The 25,068-nt window shown below is 43.0% G+C and overlaps 1 protein-coding gene across 1 annotated transcript in view; it reads left to right on the top strand.

The window, feature by feature from the left end:
- LOC146812225 (protein-glutamine gamma-glutamyltransferase E-like) overlaps positions 1-25,068 on the top strand; it is a 261,472-nt gene that overhangs the window by 143,877 nt on the left and 92,527 nt on the right. Inside the window, exon 5 of the mRNA XM_085619255.1 lies at positions 14,798-14,926. Within this exon, the coding sequence (XP_085475381.1) occupies positions 14,798-14,926 (129 nt within the window). The remainder of the gene's footprint in view (positions 1-14,797; positions 14,927-25,068) is intronic.

The following is a 25,068-nucleotide window of genomic DNA, read 5'->3' as shown; positions in this document are numbered from 1 at the left end:
AAATATATATACAGATACAACTCTAATTTTTTTACAAATAGGTCTCGGGTTTATTCTTGAGAGTGTGTCTCATTTATCGCATTGATGTGTGACAACAAAGGCTTAGCACTACCCTCTGATAAGCCTAACTGCTTGCCCACAAAACCACATAAAGACCGTTAGAATTGTCTGCCTCTACCTATGCCTACGTATTGGGATCCACTGGACTCTCGGCACCCTGTATTTCATATTAGTAAAATGTATAGAGAGCCAGCTTCCTTCAAACCTATATTTATATAAAAATGCACTTTTATAAATTGGTGTCATGGTTTACTTTGAGTCATGTCACTTACTTATAGTCAATGTTGGACTTGTGAAATGCTTAACACGTATTCTTCTAAGTATGCCTGATTGCTCTGTGCTGCACTACCAGAACCAAGCTAAAGCTGCTTAGGACAAATCTGGCATCCACTTTGTGTATTGTGCTAGTATTACACGATAAGGCCCACTAACCATATCAAATAATATTTCCACCTTGCAACATGCATAAGTGTCTGAGTGGCTCCGAGTGGGTGTGAGAGTGTCTGAGTAGGTATGTTAAATGGTGTGCTAGGGTCTGAGTGGGTCTGTGAGTAGGTGCACAAGTGATAGAGGGAGTCTCTGACTAGGTGTGTAAGTGTCTGAGTGATCTGTGAGTGGGTGTGTGAGTGTCTGAGTGGGTCTGTAAGTGGGTGCATTGGTGTCTGAGTGGGTCTGTCACTGAGTGTGAGATTGTCTGAGTGGGTTTGAGAGGGGGTCAGTCAGTGTTTGAGTAGGTCTCAGTGTGCATGAGTATCTGTGAGGAATTGTAAGTGAGAGATTGAGTGTCTAAGAGGATCTCTGACTGGGTTGATCAGTGTCTGAGTTGGTCTATGAGTGGGTGTGTATGTTTCTGAATAGGTGAGTGTCGGTGTGAATATCTGAGTGGGTGCATGAGTGTTAGAGTGGGTCTCTGAGTGAATGCTAGGGTGCCTAAGTAGGTCTGCCAGTAGGTGTGAAAGTGTCTGAGTGGGTCAGTCACTGGGTGTGAGAGTTTCTGAGTGGGTTTGAGAGGGGACACATCAGTATCTGAGTAGATGTGTGAGTGGGTGCATTGGTGTCTAAGTGGGTCTGTCACTGGTTGTGATACTGTCCGTGTGTGTTTAAGAGTGGGTGCATCAGTGTTTGAGTGTGTCTCTGAATGAGTGCATAAGTGTCTGTGTGAGTCTGTGAGTGTGTGCCTAGGTGTCGGAGTAGGTCTATGAGTGAGGTTGTGAATGTCTGAGAGGGTCTATGAGTGTGTGTATGAGTGTCTGATTGGGCCTTTCAGTGGGTGCGTGAGTGTTTGGGTGTGTCTGTGAGTGGATGCATGGCTGATTGAATGGGTCTGGGAGTGAGTGCACCAGTGTCTGAGTGGGTCTGTCACAGGGTGTGAGAATGTCTGAGTGGGTTTGAGAGTGGGTGCATCAGTGTTTGAATGGGTGTCTGACTTGGTGCACGAGTGATCAGGCGGGTCTGTGAGTGGGTGTATGAGTGTCTGAGTGGGTTGCTGACTGGGTGCATGAGTGACTGAGTGAACCTGTGATTGGGTGCCTAAGTGTTTGAGTGCATCTGTGAGTGACATGGTGTGAAAATCTGAGTGGTTCTGTGAGTAGGTGTGTGAGTGTTTGAGTGGGTCTGTGAGTGGGTATGTAAGTCTTTAAGTAGGTTAGTGAGTGGATGCATGAATGTCTGAGTAGGTCTGTGAGTGGACGTGTGAGTGTTAGAGTTGGTCTCTGAGTGGGTCTGTGAATGTTTGCGTGGGTCTGGCAGTGGGTGCATGAGTGTCTGAAGGGCTGTGTCAGTAGTTGTTGAATTGTCTTAGTGGGTCTGTTACTTGGTGTGAGAGTGTCTGAGTGGGTTTGAGAATGGGCTCAAAGAATGAGGGGGTCTGTGAGTGGGTGTTTGACTGAGTGGGTCTTTGGACAGGAGTGAGAGTAGCTGAGTGGGTCTCTGGGTGGGTGCTTGAATGTCTGAGTGGGTCAGTGAGTAGGTACATGAGTGTCTCAGTGGGTCTGTGAGGAGGTGTGTGAGTATCTCAGGGGGTCTGTTAGTAGATGCCAGAGTGTCTGAATGGGTCTGTGAGTAGGTGCATAAGTGTCTGAGTGGGTCTGTGAGTCAGTGTGAGAGTGTCTGAGTGGGTCTGTAGTGGGTGCATAAGTATCTGAGTGGGTCAGTGAGTAGGTATGAGAGTGTCTTAGTGGGTCAGTCACTGTGTGTGAGAGTGTCAGTTTGGGTTTGAAAGTGGGTGAGTCAGTGTTCGAGTGGCTCTCTGACTGGGTACACGAGTGTCTGAGTTGGTTTTTGAGTATGTGCCTGCGTGTCTGAGTGGGTCTCTGACTGGGTGTGAAAATGTCTGAGTGGGTCTGTCACTGGGTGTGAGAGTGTCTCAGTGGGTTTGAGACTTGGTCACATGAGTGTCTGAGTGGGTGTTTCTGTCTGATTGGGTCTGTGAGTGAGTGCATTAGTGTTTTAGTGGGCATGTCACTGGGTATAACAGTGTCTAAGTGGATTTGAGAATGGGTGCGTGAGTGTCTGAGTGCATCTCTGGGTTGGGTACATGAGTGTCTGAGTGGGTCTGTGAGTGGGTACATGAGTGTCTGAACGGGTGTATGAGTTTCTGAGTAGATCTGTGAGTGGGTGCATAAGTGTCTGAGTTGGTCAGTGAGTGTAGGCATGAGTGCCTGAGTGGGTACATTAGTGTCTAAGTGGGTCTCTTTTTGTGTGTGTGAGAGTCTGAGTGGGTCTGGGAGTGGGAGCATAACTGTTTGAGTGAGATTGCGAGTAGGTGCATGAAGTTCAGAGTGGGTCTGTGAGTGGGTGTGTAAATGTCTGAGTGAGTGTGAGTGTGGGTATGAATGTCTGAGTGGGTGTGTTAGTGTGTGAATGGGCCCATGAGTGGGTGTATGAAAGTGCCTCTTTTGACATGGTTCGCTCCAACCTTTTTCACTGGAATATGATGTGATTTTGAATGAAAGTGCACTGGGCCCCTGCTAACCGGGTTCCCAGTTCCAGAGCTCCTTCCTAAAATTGTGTCATGATTGACACAAATTCAGCAACCCCTGTAAGTCCCTATAAAGTGGTACCCCTGGTACCTAGGGTATTGGTACTGAAGAGGATCCACTGGGGCTGCAACACAAAGTGTGCGACCCTAGGGACCCCTCACCAAGACCATACAAACTTCCATTAAAGGTTGCATGTCTTGCTGGAGAGTAAGCATAAGAGTTGACATTGCACTCATCCCTGTGTGCCATGCCCTCAGACACTGCATGAGGAATAGGTAAGTCACCTTTACCACAAGCCTTACTGCCCTAAGGCAGGGTAAAATATATTACATGTGAGGTCATGTCTGCCTGAGCAGACATGACCCTACAAAATCCATTCTTAGAGATTGTAAGTGTGCAGGGAAGCTATAAAGAGCACATGGGTTGGTCACCTGTGACTACGGGTTCCCCAGCACAATGATGACTTCACTGTACCCATTAATCCACACTAACAGCAGTGTTGGATTTATTAATAAATGCACACAGAGGGCACCATAGAGGTGTCCCCTGAAAACCTAAACAAAACTGGAGTGGTCTCTGACTAGTCTTAGCCAGCCTACCACCACCTGACATGTTTCTGATCCCATGGGGTGAGAGCCTTTGCTGCCAGAGGCCATAAACAATGTCTGCTCTGAGCGGAGGTGCTTCTAACCTCCTCCAGGCCAGAATGGCATTCCAAGACAGGAGACTTCAAAGGTGATGCCGCCTTTGAAATGCAACCCAGGCATTTCTAGTTAGCGAAGGATGCCAATCTCCCTGTCCTGCTCCCCTTTTGGTGGGGGACAGGCTGGAAAATTAGTTAGATTAGGAGATGTGCTCACATTCAGGGGGCAGATCCTTCAGGGTCGCAGCGGCCAAGTTATGGAACAGTCTGCCTATTGACACACGCCAGATCTCACAACTTCTTCCATTTAGGAAGCGCATCAAGACCTGGCTATTCCCCTAAATTCTGCCCACCTGCTAACTACTCTGGTCTATCCTTCAGCAGAGTATTCTCCAGCGCCAGGAAGCCTGCAAGGTATCAGTCGCGCTCTATAAATACTTAAAATAAATAATAAATTCAGCCAGCACCACCCCTAAAGTGCGACAGATGATGTGGACCCTACTTTTTCAATTCTTCCATCTTGCCTTGGAATTAATTAGCCAACCAGGGTCAGGGTTATGCCCACTTGCCAACTGGAGTGATCATAGGAGGATGCAGTCACCTTAAAGGTAGGTAGTCCATTGGCTACTACCTGGTACTCCCTTTAACGCCCCTAAATTTAGGATTTAGGTGGTACCACTCAGTCCTGAACTTGAGATTCTGCTGACCTAAAAAGAAGAAGGACATCAAAGAGTCACAAAAAGCAACGAGAAGAGGATGTGTGACTGACCTAACACCAACCCTGCTGGCATGCCTATTGTCTCCGACTCCTGCACCACAGCTGACTCGTCCTGCAGCTATACTCCAGAAACTCAGGAGGCCTGCCTGCCTTTGAAAAAGAACCAGAGACTCCCTTTGATTGGTGGAACAAGTACCCTGCTCATCGAAGTCCAAGTCAGAAGCAGCAACAAAGTGCTCGACACTGGGTCCGTCGAGGTGCTGAACCTCAGTGAAATAACAAGAGCATTACAGGAGTGGTAGCTGGTTCTCACCAACATTCTAAGCCCCTACCTCACTCCCATTGACCTTCAGCCTGTGAGGTCTCTTTAAACTTCATTTGTCACTGCCAAGGTTTGTTGGTAGCCAGACCAGCCACCGCCCCCTTCAATCTTTACTCAACTGGAGGGCACACCCCAGCAGCTGCGACCAACGTCTGAAACAATCCCATTCCTGTGATTTTGCATCTCAGGTTTGGTGGCGTTGACTGTGTGTCAGAAACCATCTTGGCCCAAACGACGTTCTTTGAGGGACCGACAGAGGCGCCTCTTTGGTACACCCACTCCCCGGCGATGGACATGTCTACCTGCATCCAGAGTTCTTGGGCAAGGTAATCAAGAACTGCCTGTTCCACTTAGGTCCTAGGACCACAAAGACCTCTGCTCTGAAAGAGCAGAAACCAAATCCGACCCCAAGTGCCCGTTGGTACAAGAGTTGTAAAAGCCTGTGTGCTTTTACCCCCAACCACAATTATCTTTGATTGATGGTCCTGCCTGTCACCCGATTTCCTCCATTGCCTGCAATACTAAATTGTTTGAAGGTGAAACAGGTTACCGTCATGTATGTTAACCTTGAATGAGATGGTATTCAATTGATGGTCCTGCCTGTCACCTGATTTCTCCCATTGCCTGCAATACTAAATTGTTTAATGGTGACACTGGTTACCGCCGTGTATTCTACATTGACCATCACGGTAAATACTAGATGGTGTTTAAGCCTTTTCTTCTGCAACTGTTTTCTACTGCATTGTTTAAATGCAATTGCTTAATCATACTGATTTTGGTACCTAAAACATATATAAAGATACTTGTTATTTTTGTAAAATGCTCTCAAATGTATTGTTTTACATTTTCCTATTGGTCTTTTTTTTCCAAATTGGAGAATTAACTGTTAGGGCCTAAATTAAGTTCCTGTATCCAGCTGTTCGAATTTTGAAAATCTTACTGTAGTCAGGACAAAGAAAAGTATTAAGGTTTTTATTTTTACCTTTATAAAAATGTCCCAACTTTAGCAAAACAATGGGTGATACCGATAACCAAGCTCAGGAGCTCGACCTGACCCCTTAAATGGACATGTCCTATGCCAGGTGCAGGGACTTCTGTAAAGGTTATTGTATGAAAATTGGAACTCATGCTAACAAAGCAAAGCTTAGAAGGCTGATAGCAAAGTTCAAGAAGATAATCCAGAATTAGTAGCTCACTCTGAAGGAGATGAGCGTGTAATAAAGATCAGTCTGAGGAGGTGGCTGAGTCCCTGATCTCAGAAACAGATGAGGATCCCTCGGATGAGGAACTCATGATGGAAAGGTTGGCCAGGAGATAGAACTTAGAAGCTCAACTCCTGGACATAAAAAGACAAAGGAAAGAGATGGACCTGTGACCTATCTCTGGTGGGAGCAATTTTGTAAATAGGAAGAGAGAAGATTCATTTGACTCAAAACTCACCAAAGGGATGGTCCCTAAATACCCAGATGGTGATGACATCCCAAAATGGTTCACTGTTTTTGAGCGAGCCTTTAAAGCCAAAAGTGTAGCCAGACAACACTGGAGCTCTCTCTTGTGGGAACTACCTCAGGAAAACGCAGTGATAGACTCCTGACATTGAATGAGAAAGATTCTGAGTCCTATGGCCTCATGATGGGTACCCTGTTTGAGGGCTTTGCTCTCACCACTGAAGAATACAGGATACAATTCAGGAAGACTCAAAAAACCCAGAGTCAGTCCTGGGTGGAATTCATTAACTTTTCCAGTCAAAACACTAGGTGGTTGGTTAACTGTTAACAATGTTCATAACTATGAAGGGCTTTACAATTTTAATCACGAAAGAGCATCTGTCAAGTAGTTGTTACAATGAAAAGTTAAATAAGCATCAGATAAAACTTGGTCCGCTTTCTCCTCTAGAGTTGGGGAAGAAGGCAGACCACCGGGTAAAACAAATGTAGCCAAGACTACCACTAGTGGGGGATGACCAAAAAAAAGAGGCCAAAAAGACCCCCCTAGGGAAAGATGGTGACCACAAAGATAAAAACAAAAATGAGTCTTCTTCAGGTTCCCAGAATCCTGCTCAGGAGGGTTGGACCAGAAACTCTACAGTTCAAGGGTGGGGACCAGGATAAAAACTGGGATGCCAAAAAGGCTTGGTATCATGAGTGTATGGCCCTTGGACATTCAGCTGGAGACCCTAGCTGAAAACCAAAAAGTAAATGCAGTCTCCAAATGGACAGGTTTGCCCTGACCATGTCAAGGTGCTCACCGAGGCAACTCTAGTGGAAGGGTAGATGTAGCTACCCTATCTGTCTGGCCTAGTAACCTGTAGAGATACAGACAATAGCCAAATATCAATGGGATTAGGGTGGAAGCTCTGAAAGACACTGGTGCCAGTATCACCATGGTGACTGAGCAACTGGTATGCTCAGACCAAAATCTGCTTGGAGAGACCTATGCAGTCCCCAACACTAGCAATCAGGCTAAGGTGCCTCCAATGGTATTGGTGCCCTTACAGTGGGGAGGGGTTACTGGTTTCAAAAGTGTAGTATTGTCTTCTGGTATACCTGTACAATGTCTACTTGCCAATGATTTGGAGTACTCAGCATGGAATGAGGTAGAAAGGAAAACCCATGCATCAATGCTGGGAATACTGGAATGGGTGTGTGTGAAAACCATAGCACAGTGTAGAACTCAGGGCAAAAAAGAATTGCTGGAGCCTGAAAGTATGGACCAACCTTCCAAGAGAAAGGGCACGAAGCCTGCGAAGCCAGCGTCTATTCATACACCAAATCAAGTTTCTTCTCCTAAGGGAGAAGATCTATCAGCCCCAAAGGGAACTGAGCCCCAGTAGCTTGGGCTTTACAAGCCAGAGCTTTTGGGCCCAGGGAGAGCCTCTAGGGAAGATCTGTGCCAGGGGTTTGAGAGTGGGTGTGTGAGTGTCAGAATGTATCTGTGAGGGGGTGCAAAAGTCTGAGTAGGTTTGTATTGCAAAGTAGAATATAATGTTGTAAGGTGAAATATTAGATTGCATGGCTGGGAGGCCTTATCATGCAATGTCCTCACAATGCACAGAGATGATCCTTGGTTTCAACAACAATAATCCTTAGCTCAGTCCTGGTAGTGCGGCAAACAGCAGTTAGGAATTACTGGGGGAACATATGTTAAGCCTTTTACTGTATCATTCATCATGAGAACTAAGTAATTCAAACAACTCGAAAGAAATCTGGCAGAAATGTATAACAATAGACCTTATTTTTATATAAATATAGACACCAATATGAACTATGTATCATACATACAACCGGAGTTGTGGATTTTTCAAATGTTCAAAAATGAATACTGTAAATCTTTCATACTGGTCCCATTGAGATGAATGGGGATAAACACAGGTGACACTCGGTCACTTTCAGGGTGAGTTCAAATGAATCCTCTTGTAGGTAAGGTCATGGGAGTCCATAGACCAAGTTCCATCAGTCGTTACTGTGTTACCTTATCCAGGGTGTCTGGGTTCAGAGGTGACTTGGCTGTCATTGGTACTGAACGGGATTCAAAGGAGCTGTCAAACGTGCAGCACTTGACAAAACCACACTTGGAGATGGAGTTCCACTCTACCCACAGAGAGTAGAGGCCTTTGGAGTCCTAGGCCCTGCGTTCAACAGCTAGATTTCTTCTTCCTTGCTCGGTGTCTCCGGGTGCAGAGGTAGCTTGCAGCCGTCAATCGCCGAGGTAGGTCACACCTAAGAGGCTTTACCACTTTCTCAACGACTCCAACTTCAGAATGCAGGACCACATTAGCAGAGTCATTGCAGACGTTGGTCAATGTGAGTTGCTCTTGGGATGGAGATGTCACTCAAGGGGTCAATCACCCAACTGGCGATCACCAAGCCTTTACTGTGACAAATGAAATCTGCAGTTCCTTCGTCAGCTGGAGATCAACAGGAGTGGATTAGTGGCTTGAAACTTGTTGAAAGGTTAGCTAACAATCTGGGCTTATAGGACGCCACTCCCTTTAGTCTCACTCTTGGCTGGTCCAGGGGGTTGCAATTCTTGTCAAGTAGCATGTCGATTTTCCAGCAGCTTGCAGGGGACTGGTCCCACCAATTCAAGAGAGTCTGCTTTGGTTTCTGGTGTCCACTGGAGTCCCTCTTGCTGGGAGCAATGAGCTTTTGCACACATCAAACAAACAGTTCACTCATATGGTCTCTTCAGGGCACTTAAATGTCCTCACTTTCTACTGTGTCAGAGTCCAAAGTCCTGTTGTCGGTGACAGCATTTTCGTTGTGCCTCTTCTCAGATTAAAAGTCAGAATCGAGTTTCTGGTGCCATGGGATCCTAGTATAGGGGGCATTAAGGGCGAGGGGGCCAGTGATCTGGGCTACTGATGACTGCAGCTGACCCGCCCCTGAGATGACAACATCCTATTAGTGTAAATCACCCTTCTACTCAGAGTCCTCTAATTTAGAGTCTTACAACATAGCAGAACCCCTTCCTGGGCTGTACAGACCTCCTACCCCACCCTAAAGGTTTGGCTAGCCTTTTGGAGGTGTACACATCCTAAATAACTAATTGTCCCGCCTGTCGGTTTGGACAAGAAATTACAAATGAAGGGTGTGAAAGCCTTTGTGACTGTACACACTTGCCATCCTAGGAGGTAGGAGATGTGACCTCCTTCCTGCCCAGGCATTTGTCTTCATCCTGAGAAAGTCCTAGTTCATCCCACCAGTAGGGCAGACTCTTGCCTTGGCAGCATACGGTTCAGGGAAGCCCGCCAAGGCACAGGGTCACTGTATGCTAGGGGGCACCCCCTCAGGGTGGCAGCCCTATGCATGCTAGCTCACCCTCAACATGAGAATTGTTTGGGGAGAGCACAGTGTTTGACATCAAACACAACCCAATTCGGTCGTTCAATAATGGAGCCGGCTATCTTCAACTTTCTTGGTAGCCAGCCCATGTTACTCAATGAACCTCCAGTCACTTACAGTACAATCTTGCTTTACAGGGTTACTGTAGGGATATATATGTATAAACATATATATCTTCACCTTTAATATAACGTACTGTACCTCCTGGGCTTAGGAGGACAGCCTTAATTGTGACCTACTGACATAAAAGCAGTGGTGTGGCTCTGCAACACATGATGTGTGCAGAGTAACTCTAGAGCAGACAGGCTGCTTGCGCAGGGCTGCAATGGCAGACCAGCAGATACAATTTTCCTTGGCTCACACAGGGTGCACAGCCAGTGCTGCAGCCCCGGTGACCCCTTAACCACTCTTGGCCTGAGCACCACTGGTACCATATACTAGGGACTTATAAGGGGGCAAGAACCTTGTCAATTTGGTGAACCAATTCACATCACTTTTAGAGGAAAGAGCATGGGCACTGGGGTCTATGTTAGCAGGTCCCAGTTCACTATTTGGAATTAAAAACTAGCATCAACCATTCTAATGGGGGCAAAAAGTGGGTGGCATCTGCAAAGAATCCCAGTTTTCAAGAGTGTTTATGTGGGTCTGTGAGTGTCTAAGTAAGTCTGTGCCAGGGTGTGTGAGTATCTCTGTGGGTCTTTAAGTGGGTGAATGAATGTCTGAGAGGGTTTGTGAGAGGGTGCTTCAGTATATGAGTGGGTATGTGAGTGTGTGCGAGTGTCTGAGTGTTTGTGTCTTCTTAAATATTTTTTGTCCGCAATGGTGGTACTTGGGAGGCTGCACTGTGCATCGCAACTGATTCGCAAGCCCTCGCACTTGGTAACATTTTTTTTTTTAAATGTGCCCATTTTCCTGCCCATCAGGGGTCCCTCACTGAGCTCTATATTGCACCTATGGAGTGAGGGCACCTCTACGCTGGTCCCTTCTAGTACATTTCATCTGAAATTTCGCAGTCGGCGATTGTCTTAGTTGTTTAAAATCTTAGCCGCAACTTTCTATTCAGGTTGCGGCATGAATTCGCGAAGCTCTACGATGGATTTGCAGAGGATCCACGTCCCTATATGTTCAAATTTGTTTTTTCTTTAATATTTCAGTTCAGTTCAGTTCAAATAGCTTTATTCAACAACATGTATCATAAAAGCATTTTTTGACATTTATACAATTAGACAATATATCTTCATTAATAAAAAGATCTTTAAATATAAAAGTTTGTTTAAAAATATCTTGGCATGACATTATTAGCAGCATGTTAAAATACAAAGCATAAAACAAGTGTCACTAAAAACATTAATCTTAGAAGAATATGTACATGTTGCTTTCTACGAGTCCCTTCCACCCCATGTACTCAATAGTCATAATAAAAATTAAAAAAAAGAAGGATAAAAGGGGCATAGTCCATCATAATAGTCAGTACAGAAAGTGCTAGTGCCGCTAGAGTCACAATTGCCTAAATTGAAGTCACACTACGTAGGGCTTTGACTCTAACTAACAAAGCTTGATCCAAAAACTTGGCCACTCCACTTGAGAATAAAACACTGGGGTCAGATTTTAAAATGCACAGAGCAAACCGGTGATCGAGGGTGCCCATGTCACTGCATATTGGTTTTAACCATTTAATCCTTGCTTTGTTGTAGGCAGGGCAAGCAAACAAGACATGAGCAACACACTCAACCGGGGCTCCACAGCAGGGGCAACTCTCTGTTGTGTTCTCAGCTGCTTGCCACTTTGCCATTAGGGTATTAACAGGGAGCGTGCCAAACCTAAACTGAATATACAGAGTCCTATCTCGTGGGACCTGGATCACATCTAGGTAGGGCTCTAGGCTTCTAGTTTGCTTAAACATAAGGAACTCCTCTGTCAATCTCCCCATAATTGGTTTGCTGAGCTCTTGGCTATCAATCCAATCCCAATAATAACGCTTAAGTTTCACCTTACTGGGGAAATGTGGGTATCTCATGATTCTTTTAGGCCAAGTTGCATCATAGTTTTCTTCACATATGATATCCACTTGATCCTATGGTCCACATCCAAATTCACTAACTCCGTTAGAGCTGAGGCGTAGTTGGTAAGCTCTTCAGTACACCTTATGCGTGCCCAAAAAAGCAATGGGTGTAGCCTAGCAATTTCTCTTAACGGTTGCCTACCCATGTCATACATTAAAGGTGTTAATGGGGTATTACGGGGGAGCATTACCAAATCCCTCAAAAATTTGTGCTCGGACCTACTTAACTCATCCACGTTTTTGAACCCCCATAGCTCGACTCCGACTCTATTTCAAAAACTACTAAACAGATTTACACCGAATCACAAAAAGGGCTTTTTAGTGTTGATCCAGCGGGTGTGCCAGGGATAAATACTCCACACAATTCAATAAAGCCCATACATATTTACCCAATTTTTCATCACTTTCACGAGTACCCGATGGGGGTCAAGTTTTATAATTCAATCAGATGTCGATTAGTTATTTTCCTGTAGTCTTGAGATTTTCAAAACAAAATATATATTCTCACTAATCTTTCTTCGATCAACACTCTTTCCTCTGGTCGATGGACCATTAGTTGAGTTAGTTGATGGTGATATTAACAGTTTTCTGAATGGTTCATATAACTTAGTGAAATAACCACAGACTCTGGGTAAGATTAATACGTTTTATCTAAATTTCAGACATAAAGGTAAACGCTCTTTCAATACTAATTCACAGTGCAAAACGCCATCATTTTCACATGGGAGAGATAAATCATTTAGCAGATATAACCAATGACACAAACTTATTCAACAAACCAATGCATAAGGAAAGGATAGATGAAAAGACAAAAAAAGAAGTTTGCAAAGAAATATGCAAAGTATGAGTCAGAATAATATTTACCTATTTGAAATACTGAAATCCACCCCTCTGGCCAAAGGAATGGTGGGGGTCCCCTGAGCTAGAATCAGGAGACAAAGACTATAGGACAGTATCAGGACAGGACAGTTACTTACTAGACTTCTCTATAAACCCGACGTACCGCGGCACATCCCTCTCATACACTCTCTCCCTCGTTGATGTTCTTCCGGAATCTTCAAATCTAATCAGGCTGTCATTCGGATCTGAATTTTCCCAGACTGGTCTCTCCTCTCTTTTCTTGATCTTGCTCGACCCAGCTTCTCTCTCGCGACCCAGTAGCAGCAAGCTTAACTTGGCTTCTCTTGGCTTGGCAAATGCTTCATCATCTCTCTAACATTTTAAAGTCACTTTAGTTGTGGTCTTCATTTCTACATGTCCAACCCTCAATAGTTGCAAATATTAATTGAATACAGAATATGATTGGACAGGGCTAGGGGAGTTTTCATCACACTACGCTGACATATTCATTTTTATTAAGGTCCTATTGTTTTGCAAACCCTTCCCCTTTAACTCATTCATGCTTCCTTTCCTATTCATGTATTGTTGCAACTTTTAATAACAATTGCAATGCAGGCTCCATAGACAAGGCATACACGTCTTCACTTTCCAACATCTTCTGTCCTTGATATTTTGCAGCAGTTCACTTTTACGGTCATTGGATCATATTCCGAGTACACTGGGCATGCGCAACTCATCGTCATTCGACTCCATTTTCTCTCCCTGTCATATGCGAAACAGGCCCAAATGCGCACTATTGCTAAAAGAATCATAAACAGATGTTATTTTCACAAATATATAATTCTCACTGTTCACCACCCACTTCTACTCTATCCCATTTTATTATTATTTTTCTGGGCAAAAGCATTAGCCTAAGCGGCTTTCCTTTTTAGCTCAGGTAAGCAGATGCTGGGCATGTGGTTCCGCAAGACCACATGATAGTCCTTCTTCCACATGCGCAAAGATTTCCCTCCAAAAGCGAGTTAGTCACGTTATCTCTATGTAATTCCAGTTTGCACATGCGCAAATCGTTTTAACAAATTATAGCGGTTTTAGTCGCTTTGCACATTATTCCACATTAATTAAGCATGTGCAAAGCTTTCTTCCCACATGCCGGTGTTTGGTATATATTAGTTTTGTCTCATCGACAACTTTTAACGGTTAGTAAAGTTAATGAAGAATTTGTTCAGAGCAAGTTTCGTTTTCTTGAATCCTTGCTCCATCAGTGTAATTCAGTCCAGCAGTTCGGGCTGTAGTCTTGTCTAAAATCTCCATTGGAAATAATATGGGAAACACACTTTTTTTTTTAAACCCCCTCCCTTATTCTTGTCCTTTGCATGACGCATCACCCCAAATATTTCCATTCACAACTAGATTTAGGAGGTCACTTTTTGGATATATATAGTTCCACATTCTCCTTCTAAAAACAAAAGAGTCCTTGCACTCTAGGGAGAGTTAGCCTCCTTATTTATTTGCCACTTCCAAACACAGAGACGCGTTTTGGAAATTATTTGCCTTTTTCAATCTGGATCAACGTCATGATTGTTTAATTTATACATATTGACTCTCCACATACACAAAGGAATTACTCTCTGTATAATTTTAACAAGCTGACTCGTCATAATAAACGTAATATATCCAAATATCCCAGTTTGCCCGGTGAGTATTCTGTTTTTCAAATTTAACGCACAACTATCAAAACGTAAAAGTTCTTATAATTGCGGCATAATATTTCCTTTGTTCTATTTCAAAAATATTGACCCATAAGGAGCCATAATTCTCTCTCCTCTCCACTGATGGCAAATATTATTGCAGTTCCTTGCTCCGTAGTCCTTGTAATTCCTCTAGGCAAAGATGCAAATGGCATAGTAAAGATGCCATGGGACCTGGTGTGAGGAAGGAAAATGGCCCCTTTGACAGTTGTTGGAGTTGTGAACTACAGCAATTATCAGGGTTCAATGGCCACTCAGTGCTCCGTGCCACTGTACCTACTGAAACAATGGTAGCCCATGACCCTGATATGAACATGCGCATAATGGACTTCTATGTTCACAAGTATGGATTTTGTAAGAACTTCTTTGTTCATTCCATGATCAGAGCATTCATTTTATGATTATAAGCAAGGAGATTATATGTATGTTTTGTAGGTTTCATTTAGTCTAGTTTCTGCAGAAAAGCTAAGCATAGACATAAAGATAAACATTTGCGCAAGGCCTGTTAGGTGAAAGTCCTTGTGAAGGCCTGTTAGGTGATATTCCTTGTGGATGAACTTTGTTTTTTCTTTGCAGTGGGAAGAAGGCATCTTACCTATCTGCTTCAAACTCTTGGACTCCACGAAGCAATTTGCAAAGGATCCCACTAAAGATGTTCTCCAAAGGAACAATCCAATATATGTAACAAGATGCCTCAGTAGCATAGTAAGTAACTAAACAGGAGTATATTCAAGGTGCTCATTTTAAAAAATAGTATTATATCCAATGCCCTCATTCACAAAAATGAAAGTGTTGTGAACCCAGTGTATCAGTCGGCCTTTTCACAGGCCAGTGCTCTAATCGTCCAGCACTGTACGGTATCCAGACCAGGTTCATGCCCTATATTTAATGTCAGGGCCGGCTTTAGGACAGTGCTACTGGTGCGGTCGCACTAGGTGCTGACCTGGGGTGGAGGCGCTGTGTTTAGTAATAACTTACGGTTTAAAAACATCTTCAGCAAAGTTCCTTGGGGCATATTATCAATGGCTGGCGATAAATATCGCAAAGCGCGCTTAGCGCTTGCATATTTATCGTCGGCTATCTCTGGAATTTATCGCCCGGTTTGCGCGTTATCAACCACGCGCTTCGCCGAGGCGACAAAAATTCCAGAGATAGTGTGGATATCGCTGTTTTCCATGGTGGAAAACAGCGATATCCTAGATGATAGGGCCTGTGGTCTTAGCCACAGAATCCACCCCCCATGTTAAGTATGCCTTAATCAGGAATTTAACAGACGTTACATTCCAGCGTTAAGGAATACTTAACACAATTTAAATAATCGCTACCCTTCCTTGTTAATATCGTGAAGCTGCCTACGCGATATTTTCCCTGGTTGGTTTCACAGCCACGCCTACTTTGCATCTCGTTAGCGATGCAAAGTTAGGCGTGCTGGAAATGGGCGCTAAGTCAGCAAAACACGCGATAGCGTGTCTTTGCTGATAAAGCGTTAAAATTATCGCCGCTTTTCGTCCGAAAACGGATGCAAAAGCGGCGATAATTTTATAGCGCCGCCTTGTTAATATGCCCCCTTGTACTTCCATTTTTCAGGCAGCATTTAAAACGTCAAGAAAACTTAATGTGATAAATGTTTCTGCTAGAGAGAGAGAGATCAGAGTTTTGTCTATGGCAGGTTTGACTCGTCATAAAGTAGCGCAGAGGGTTGATATGCCTGCTGCAAAGAACACGTACCGTGCAGATCACAGATCTGCATTTTATGTGGATAGCTGAGTGGATTACTGCTTTTACCACAGAGATCCTTTTGTTACTGCAGTTTATAAGATACGACCCTAATATATAACAATAACTGTTACGAACTGTCATCAAAATGCTGCATGCAGGCTGCTTAAAATAGGTTAGGAGTCGGACGTTCCCCAGTCTTTCATTATCTGTTCCCAATGTTGCTGAACAGGGGTTGTTTGTGAAGATATACATTCTTATTAGTAAAGTCAGCCTTTACCAGTGCTTTAAAATAAATGAAATGTATGTGAGAGAGGGGCTGTGGAGAGATGAGGGGCAGTTTTGCCTGGTGGTCGTGAGGGAATCTGAGGAGGTGGTTATGGGGGATACCAAAAATGATTGTCACACCGGTTGCCACCAGAGCTAAAGCCAGCCCAGTTAAATGTCCTAGCCCTGAGCTGGGCAAATGGGCTCTCCATGATTTAGTTCATTTTGTACACTTCATCGAAGCTAGTCTAGTGGCTTCAGCATATATGCTTTATTGTACATACAACATAAGCAGTGATGGTCGTCTGTGAGGGATAACACATACCCAATCCTACATTCTCTGTTGCATTGCCTGTCATTTAGGAGGACAGGCAATGTGGTTCAGCTAGCTTTAGGAGAGATAGCTCCTGATGTGCCTTACATTTGCTGCTGGTGTGAGCAGCATGGAAGCTCTAGCTATGGGAAGCTTTAGTGTTCGGTATGTTTACCTTCTGCCTAAGGCAGTTTTATTAATTTAATAAAACAGTGTGACTTCCTTGAAAAAGATAAAAAGAGGATAACATGCACTCTCTGTTTTTGGAGCCTGCATCAATTGTGGGGGCTTATTTGCAGTGTAGAAATGTTATGTAAAATATAAGTGTTAAATATCTTTGCGGAACAATTTTTAAACATCAGCAAATATATAACATACCCTAATCATTATGTTTACGTAGCAGAATAATGATATTTCAAAATCCCCCTCATGGGCGATTGAGTTTGGTGCAGTGGTATTTCCAGCATTAATGTCTAGAACTCCTGCCTGACCAAACCTGCGGTTCCCCCACTTCATCTGGAGTCAGATGAAGCTCTTTGTTTTTGACAGTTGTGTTTCATCCGGCTCTGTCACTGGAAGCTATTGCCCCGGCAGTCCACCCATCATAGAACTGCTGGCTCATAGTTGCAGTTTCACAACCCAGTTTAGGGCAAGAAGGCCATCACTGATTTTCTCTGCCTACGACCGTCATACAAGGAAAAAAAGACTAGCTCAGGTAAAACAAAAATATGCCTCCTAGGCGCATGAACAAAAATCCCTGTGCATCAGGTTCATTGTCTTTTTTGTGTTTCCAAAACAAACTCCCGCTTCGGCGTTATGTTTCAGAAAAGCAAAAAAAAATGATGTTCTCCTTCTGTGGGTCACAGGCAATGGCCTCCACCAAGCCAGTGGACAGATGAGCCACCCACTTACCATAAAATGTACCACCTTGTCTGCCTCTTTTAACATTTTAAAATAAACACTTACATGTGTTACCCTTTTAGTTATAATTGAATTTCAAACATCACCACATTAGCTGCTGTTAATGAAGAATTCTTTGTCTTGACCAGCAGTGTGAATGATTACCTATTGTTATAAGAAGGTCTCAAGCAGCTTCCAAACTACTACAGTACCACTTGTTCGAGCCATCCTAATAAATATCTGAAAACAACTTGGCAACTGTGTATCACATTTTGCAGTTATTCCTGTCAAGTTAAGCTGTAGGAAGCTTATTTTTTCAAAAACGGTATCTCACAAATCACCTGCAAATAGAACTGCTCTTCAATTTAACTGCAACAGAGCTAGACAAATCTCAGGGCTTTCAGAGTTTGAGCACTGGAGATCTACCTGTGTTATGCCATCTGAATATCCGGGGATCCGATGCAAGCAATGGGTAGCTGATGCACTATCTTTGTAACAGTCCAGAGATACTGAGGGGCATATTTACAATAGAAGTGATGGAGCATGGCGTTAGCCTTCTTGGCTTAATTCTGCTTTCCGCCACTTCTGGAATACCAATCAATCAATCAAGAGGCTTTATTCGAGAAATTCTCATAAAAGCAGTACACACAATGATAATTTTTAGAAAACATTGTTAAAATCATACCTCATAAAATGTACAGACGATCAAAATTCGGAAAGCTAGATATAAACACAATGCATTAGCACAGTAACCAATATTACGTTCTTTTAATTAAATAGCTCCTAAACAAAGACACTCTGCCTAATGGACCATGCCCACCCCAAAAATTTAGCGATTGCTACAGTCAGTTGAAGACAGGAGCTAGTGCAAATAATTCTCATAGCTACAGAGCTGCTGGGAGCACCTAAACTTTTACAGGCCGGTGCTAACCAAATACGTCGTGGGGCTGCATAGGCTTAGCAGGAAAACAAGAAGTGCCCAATGGACTCTTTTGTAATTCCACAGGCAGGACAGGTAGTATCGGTAGAACCCCTCCACCTCCCGGTTAAAGACCTTAAAGGGAGGGCACCTATCCTCAATTAAAAGAAAAGTTTCCTATCCCTTGGGTTAGTTATAATGTCCCAGAATAGTTCCAGTGTAGGGAGGGGCTTAACCTCCAAGAAACGACCAGACATAGAACCAGCATCAGATATTCTCCATGCCTGCTCAGACACATGGGTCCAATACAGCTCCTTGATTGCTTGCTTGCTTGGAAAGGATGCTTCTAATGGGGTATCCCATAGCAGCTTTAGCCCAAGCACACATAACAATGTTCTAAGTTTACTCAACCATTGGATCTTATGGAAGACATCGGCCTTAATCACTGCTACAAAGCCATCGGCATAATGCTTAAGTTCAGGTGTAGTCCAGAGCCGCCTCCAATATAAAATCGGGCGTAACCTTGCCAGGTCACCTACTGCCTTCCTTCCCAAATCATGTCTGAGGGGGATCAGAGGTGTGCTTTTAGGGAGACCGGTTAATGACCTAAAAAACGTATTCTCAGACATCTGAATCGAATTGAGGTTACCAAATCCCCACAATTCTGCACCATACAGTGCAGATCCCAGGGTTTTTGCTTCATACACCTGCAAAGCTGGTGCAATAGGTTTCAACTGTGATTTCCTATGCTCGAGCCCGAGGACTCCAGCCACTTGCCTATGCTTTAGAGCAGCCAAGTCAATGTGCTGGGCCCATCTTAAATCATCAGTTATGTAGATGCCCAGATATGTAAAGGCTCTAACTGCATCTAGGGGGCGTTGGCTCAAATACAACTTGGATCTGACGCTGCAGTGAGGGTTAAAAAACATGAGTTTAGTCTTTGCCACGTTGACTTCCAAACCATTATTCCTACAAAAATCGTCAAAAATACAGAGGGCACTTTGCAGACCACTAGGAGTCTTTGACAGGCTCAGCGTATCATCGGCGAACATCAAGATCGGTATCTTGATGCCCGCCAACGCCTTCTGGAATACAAGGCTGCACCATATTTACAACAATATGGTGCAGCTCTGCGTTTTCCCCTGCGCTGGTGCTAAATGTAGCTGCCTGGCACCAATGCAGGCAGGGGAAGATTGTTTATGTGCAGGAAGGTGTACCTTCTTGTACATAAACAATCTTTAAATGGCGTTTTCTAGTTGAAAAACGTCATTTTTTTATGATTGTTTTTGTGCAGGAAGGAACACCTTCCTGCACATAAACAATCAATGGCGTTTTGCTGTTTCCATGTGTGCTGCACAAAGCAGCACACAGGGACACAGCAAAAATGAAGAGAAATTAATAATTTCTCCTCATTGCGCCAGGGTAAGACCAAGTTTTCCCTGGTCTTAATTTTGGTGCTGCCCCATATTTACGCCACCCTTGTTAATTTGGGCGACGTAAAAAACAATGGGTGTTGCGGTGGAACGCCCACAGCAACACCCATTGCCCACCCCTTTCATGCTAAGTATAGCATGAAAAGGTGCCTTATTCACAAGGCAGCGTTAAGCCACGTTAAGTGGCTAAACACTTCCTTGTAAATAAGGTGAAGCCCCTTTCACCACTACAATGTGGGGAAAAGTGACATTGTGGTGGTGATAGAGGCTTGTAAATATGCCCCAGGGTCTGTATATGGGTATCAAAGTTTGTTTTGAATATGTGTTGTGCTAATTGCTTGTAAAAGATATGTGTCAATACTAATCACGTGGGTGGCCACATTGCTGCATATTGTAACAAATTGCAAGCCTATTTACTATTTTTTCATGATTTCAGTGCCTTCTTTATCCGTGAATGGCTGCCATCTTGCGCCACTCCCCCATCAATACATTGTGTAAATTATGCTCCCCTCTACTCGATTGGAAGTAACGGAAAATCATTTGAGTAATTTAAAAGATGAATGATGTACACTGTAATATTGCCCAGAAATAATTCCACCCACATAATCATGAAAATAGCTTAAATATGTTTCACAATAGATATATTCAGATAGTGAACCAGGTAGAATCTGCACTTCCATTAGCACTCAAATGACACAAAAGCAAGCTCATAATCATCAAGTAGATTGCAGGCTCCTAACAAAGAAACTTAATGCATAAGAAAGATAGCAAATGTTTGAAGAACAGTTCCAAGACACATGAATAGGAAGTGATACAAAATGGACCATCATGCTTCCATCTTGTTTTCGAAGAATGTCTCTAAAAATAGGTTCTAAAACTGGGAAACTTTAAAAGCAAATGGTGAGATCAAAAGCAAATATTATCAGGTGTTCACAGAACACAAATGTATATCTTAAGTATAAGATGGTAGTAGTGGTATATGAAATGGCACCTCCTATACGAGTACAATTTAATGGGTAAGTCAAACCCGTAGGAAAGTAACGTAGTTGGTGCTATATCTCGATACCTGGCCAACATATTACTATAGGTGTCAATGGCACTGAATCAAAGACTGACTGCACAGCAAAGTTACACCAACGATATCACAGCACTCACAATGCAGTCTGATGAACAATATAATAATCCATTAAGTGAGGATTCCAGTAAATTCAATCCAATTTGGTTTATTGTATACAAAATAAAATAAAGTCTTTAACAGCATAAGTGACATCGTGATGCAAAGTGACTTCTTCAAAGATTTACAAAAAGAACAATAAATCAAAATCAGTTTTCACATATTCTAAGTCATAGTATATATACCAATGGCAGGAACAGATAAAAGTTTCAAAGTACCGCAACACGACTAGTAAGGAGATGAATAAGTCCAGATTCCGATACATAAGAGTGCACAAAGGGTGCTCACCCAAATGTATCATTGTGACAGATCAAATGTGAGAAAGGGGAGAAGAAGAAAGACAAGAATATGTTAGTCACATATTTCAACCAATAGTATATCAAAGGAAAATATAAATGGAGGAGAGAAACTTACTTGAGTAAGTGTATGAAGTACTACTGAGCACATTGGACAGAAGTAGCAACCTGTCACTGAGCAGTAACAAGAAGATTCATTAAATGTGATTGTATGACATATAACCATCACCAAAGTATGGTGATAACCCAGACATATGCACACAAACCTCTCAATATGGTCCTAATAACAAAAGTTAATGAGGTCAGCAAGTCCAGTAATTCTATGTACAAGGACGTGTCCGAGAAAATGGAGGTTTCTGGATAAATATAAGTAAACCAAAATTAATCAATATTTCATGTCTTATTCTAAGAAAAAGGGAAAAAGGATATTAAAACACAACGTTGCATAAGTCTTACACTGGTAAAAAAAAAAGCAGCCAGTGATCTCAGCAGCAAGCTCAATGACCAATAGTCTCAAACGATAGTCAATGTATTGTGCAGTGTGAGCAGGTGCAAGCCAAGTCTGTATATGGTAAATACGTAAAATTGGAACATACAGATAAGACACTATGTAAAGTCACATGCAAGTAGAGTATGCAATGTGAACCCAATGGACCCACCTAAGGGTGAGTGCAACAGTCAAGAAGACACCTACAAATTTATATTCCCAGTGTCGCCAAGATTCTACTCCAGTAGCTGTATTAATGGGAGAATGGAAGTAATCTTTTATGAGTTAAAGAGATTTACAGACATAATACAGATATTGGAAAAAAATCCCAAAATAGGGCGATTATTTAAATGTGACTACGCGGTCACCTGACAATAATCTGCGAGATTTACAAATGTGGTCTGCCAGGACCAGAGTAAGTGGAAGACCTGATACACTTCTGAGGGAATAAAGTATTATGAGACCGTAAAATGTAAACAAAGTTTATTTCACTCAAAGTCATTTAGAAACTTAAGTATGTACAGCTCGTTCCATTGATTAGTTACATTTTCATAGTGCACAGAGGAATACATACACTATAACGCCAGTAGTGTGCGCCATAAGTCTTTTACCAAAAGTCACGCCGTGAGCGCAAAAACTATCTTATACTAAGTAACAATCTAATGCCAGTCATACCTTCATAGGTGATTTAGTAAGCTCCTAAAACAAAAAAAAGACTGCTTGTAAAAAGTAACAACATTTCTAGTAGATTAACATCTGTATAGCCAAATGAGTATGTCATACCTCTCATGTAGGAGACTTGATGAGCTACTGCAATGACAAATAAAGCAACATGTATCAGTGGGGGGAGGAAATAATAACTTATTTTCTGCAATAACTATCATAAATCCAATAGTGGCAAGTTGTTGGATGTGTCTGGACTATTGGTGTAATACCTTGAAGTATATTTCTAAACAGCTCCTATCAATATTTAAATAAAATATTACTATGTTAGCCAACGAAGCCATTCACTACAATGGGTGAAAAATGTAATTAGCAGTTTTTACCTCACCAAGGGTTATAAAAAAATATTTTATAATGTCCCTGCTTATAGTTACAAGGCACCCTACCCCTGGGGTGATGTATATGTAAAAAGAAGGTAGATTAATACTTTGGAAGTACCTTTAGATCCAAAGTCAAATTTGCATATAATTTCAATTTAAAAGCAGCCTGCAAGGCAGGGCTGGCTTTTAAAATTACAGCATGCTTTACAGCAGCGCATTCTCCAATGCAGGAAATCTACTGGGCCTCTAAGCCTCCCTACCCAATTGTATACTAGGGATTTCTAGGTAGTTTGAATCCCCCTTGCCCTATGATATACTAGGGACTTACAGGGGTCTGTCATTGCCAATTGTAGTTATACCAAATTACCATGTACTTTTTACACATAGCACAGGCCCTGGATCTGGTTCGTAGAGCCCAGGACATAGTCAGAGTCAGAAAACCAGCATCTAGTGTTTAAAATGGGGGCAAAACTTGGGGGGAAACTGCAAAGAGGTCCTGATTTCTCACAGCAATGTTTTGTTTTAATATCCGTTATCCCTTTTTCTTAGAATCAGATGTGAAATGTTGGTTTCTATTGGTTTACCTATATTGTTTCATTTAACCTGTTGAATTGTGGGATTTGCAGTCAAAAATCTGTTGTTTTTTTCCCTCACATTCACATTGACTACCTGTTTTCCCTCCTAATTTCTCAGTTGCTCTGTGCTCAGATCTGTATGTTAAGCAATCCACCCCAGCTCCCATTTTGTGTTAGCAAGTGAGTGAAACAAGACCCTCTCCTTTTCTAACCCTTCACGTAAACTCTGGTCTGCCAGCAGAGTGTGCGGAGATTTGCCCACTCCGTGCTCTGCTGGGAACTCGGATTATAGGGCAAAACTCTGACTGCGGAGCGGAGTTAGCCAGCCCACCCACCCTGCAATAGGCTACCCCCTCCACCCCCCTAATAAAAAGTAGTCACAAGCTAATTTAAAATGAAATAAAAACACACTTGCCTGTACTGTGGCATCCCCGGGCTGCCCTCCTCCTCGCCGTCTCTCTCCTAAGTGGTAAGAACATCTTGAGAGAACTGCACATGCGCATATGCACTCATTCACAGTTCTCTCAAGAAGTATATCCCACGTAGGAGAGCGACGGCGAGGAGGAGGAGGGCAGCCCGGGGACGCCACAGTACAGGTAAGTGTGTTTTTATTTCATTTTAAATTAATGTGTAACTGTTTTTAACAAGGGGGGTGGAGGAGGGTGACGGAGTGGAGCAGAGTTCCACTGAGTTTTTCCCAAACTCCGTGGACCTCCCCGTAATCCCACTATGCCAGTTCCACCAGGGGTAACCCTTTTCCCGCTTAGCAAAAGGGATATTCTACATCAGACAGTGAACAGAGGGTGCTCTGAGACAACAGAAAGTTTAAGCTGTGTTTTTGTAGGGATTGTGCACTCGTTTTTTTGGCTTGGAGGAGTGAGTAAAGTTTAATGCAAACATTTATTGTTAGAGGACAAAGTTTGTTATGCCCTTACCTGCAGAAGTTCAAAAGTGTGGATTGAGCCATTTCTGTCTCCTAGGAGATTCTGAATAGAGGCAGCAGCCTAAACTTGCTGATTGGCACCCCAGCTCCCAGGCAACCCTGAGCCCTCCTCTCACACCTGCCCAGGCCACTTAAGGGTTTGCTGGGTGAACTCCTAAAAAAATCACCTCCATTTTGTGAGGAGCAGTTTCCCTGTGCCCCAGATTGAAGTGAACCAAAGACTAGGAGGTGGTAAGGAGACAGACTAGTGCTGTCTCTATCGTAAAATTTTAAAAGCATTTTTCCCTATCTGTGATTGCATAATTTTTTACTGTTTTGCTTGTGTTTTTTACAGTTTAAAAATGCAAGTTTTTAACCTGCCCATGATTGCATCAGTTCTCACCTGTTTTGTGTAGAGACTTGTGATTTTAACTTGCCCGTGACTGTTTCATTTAACCTGTTGAGTTCTGGGATTTGCAGTACAAAATCTGTTGGTGTTTTTCCTCACATTCCCTGTGACTACCTGTTTTCCCTCCTAATTTCTCCCTTGCTCTGTGCTCAGACCTGTATGTTAAGCAATCCACCCCATGTCCCATTTTGTGTTAGCAAGTGAGTTCAACTAGACCCTCCCTTTTCCTTGCTTAGTAACAGGGATATTCTACATCAGAGAGTGAACAGAGGGTGCTCTGAAACAATAGTAAATTGCAGTGAGCTGTTTAAGCTGTCTTTTTGTAGAGATTGCGCACTGTTTTTTGGCTAGGAGAGTGTGTAAAGTTTTATACAAACAGTATTGTTAGAGGAC

Source organism: Triturus cristatus, chromosome 7 (assembly GCF_964204655.1).
Source record: "Triturus cristatus chromosome 7, aTriCri1.1, whole genome shotgun sequence".
Classification (NCBI taxonomy): Eukaryota; Metazoa; Chordata; class Amphibia; order Caudata; family Salamandridae; genus Triturus; species Triturus cristatus.
Note: the sequence above shows the minus strand (reverse complement) of the source record. Positions and strands in the feature narration are given on the sequence as shown.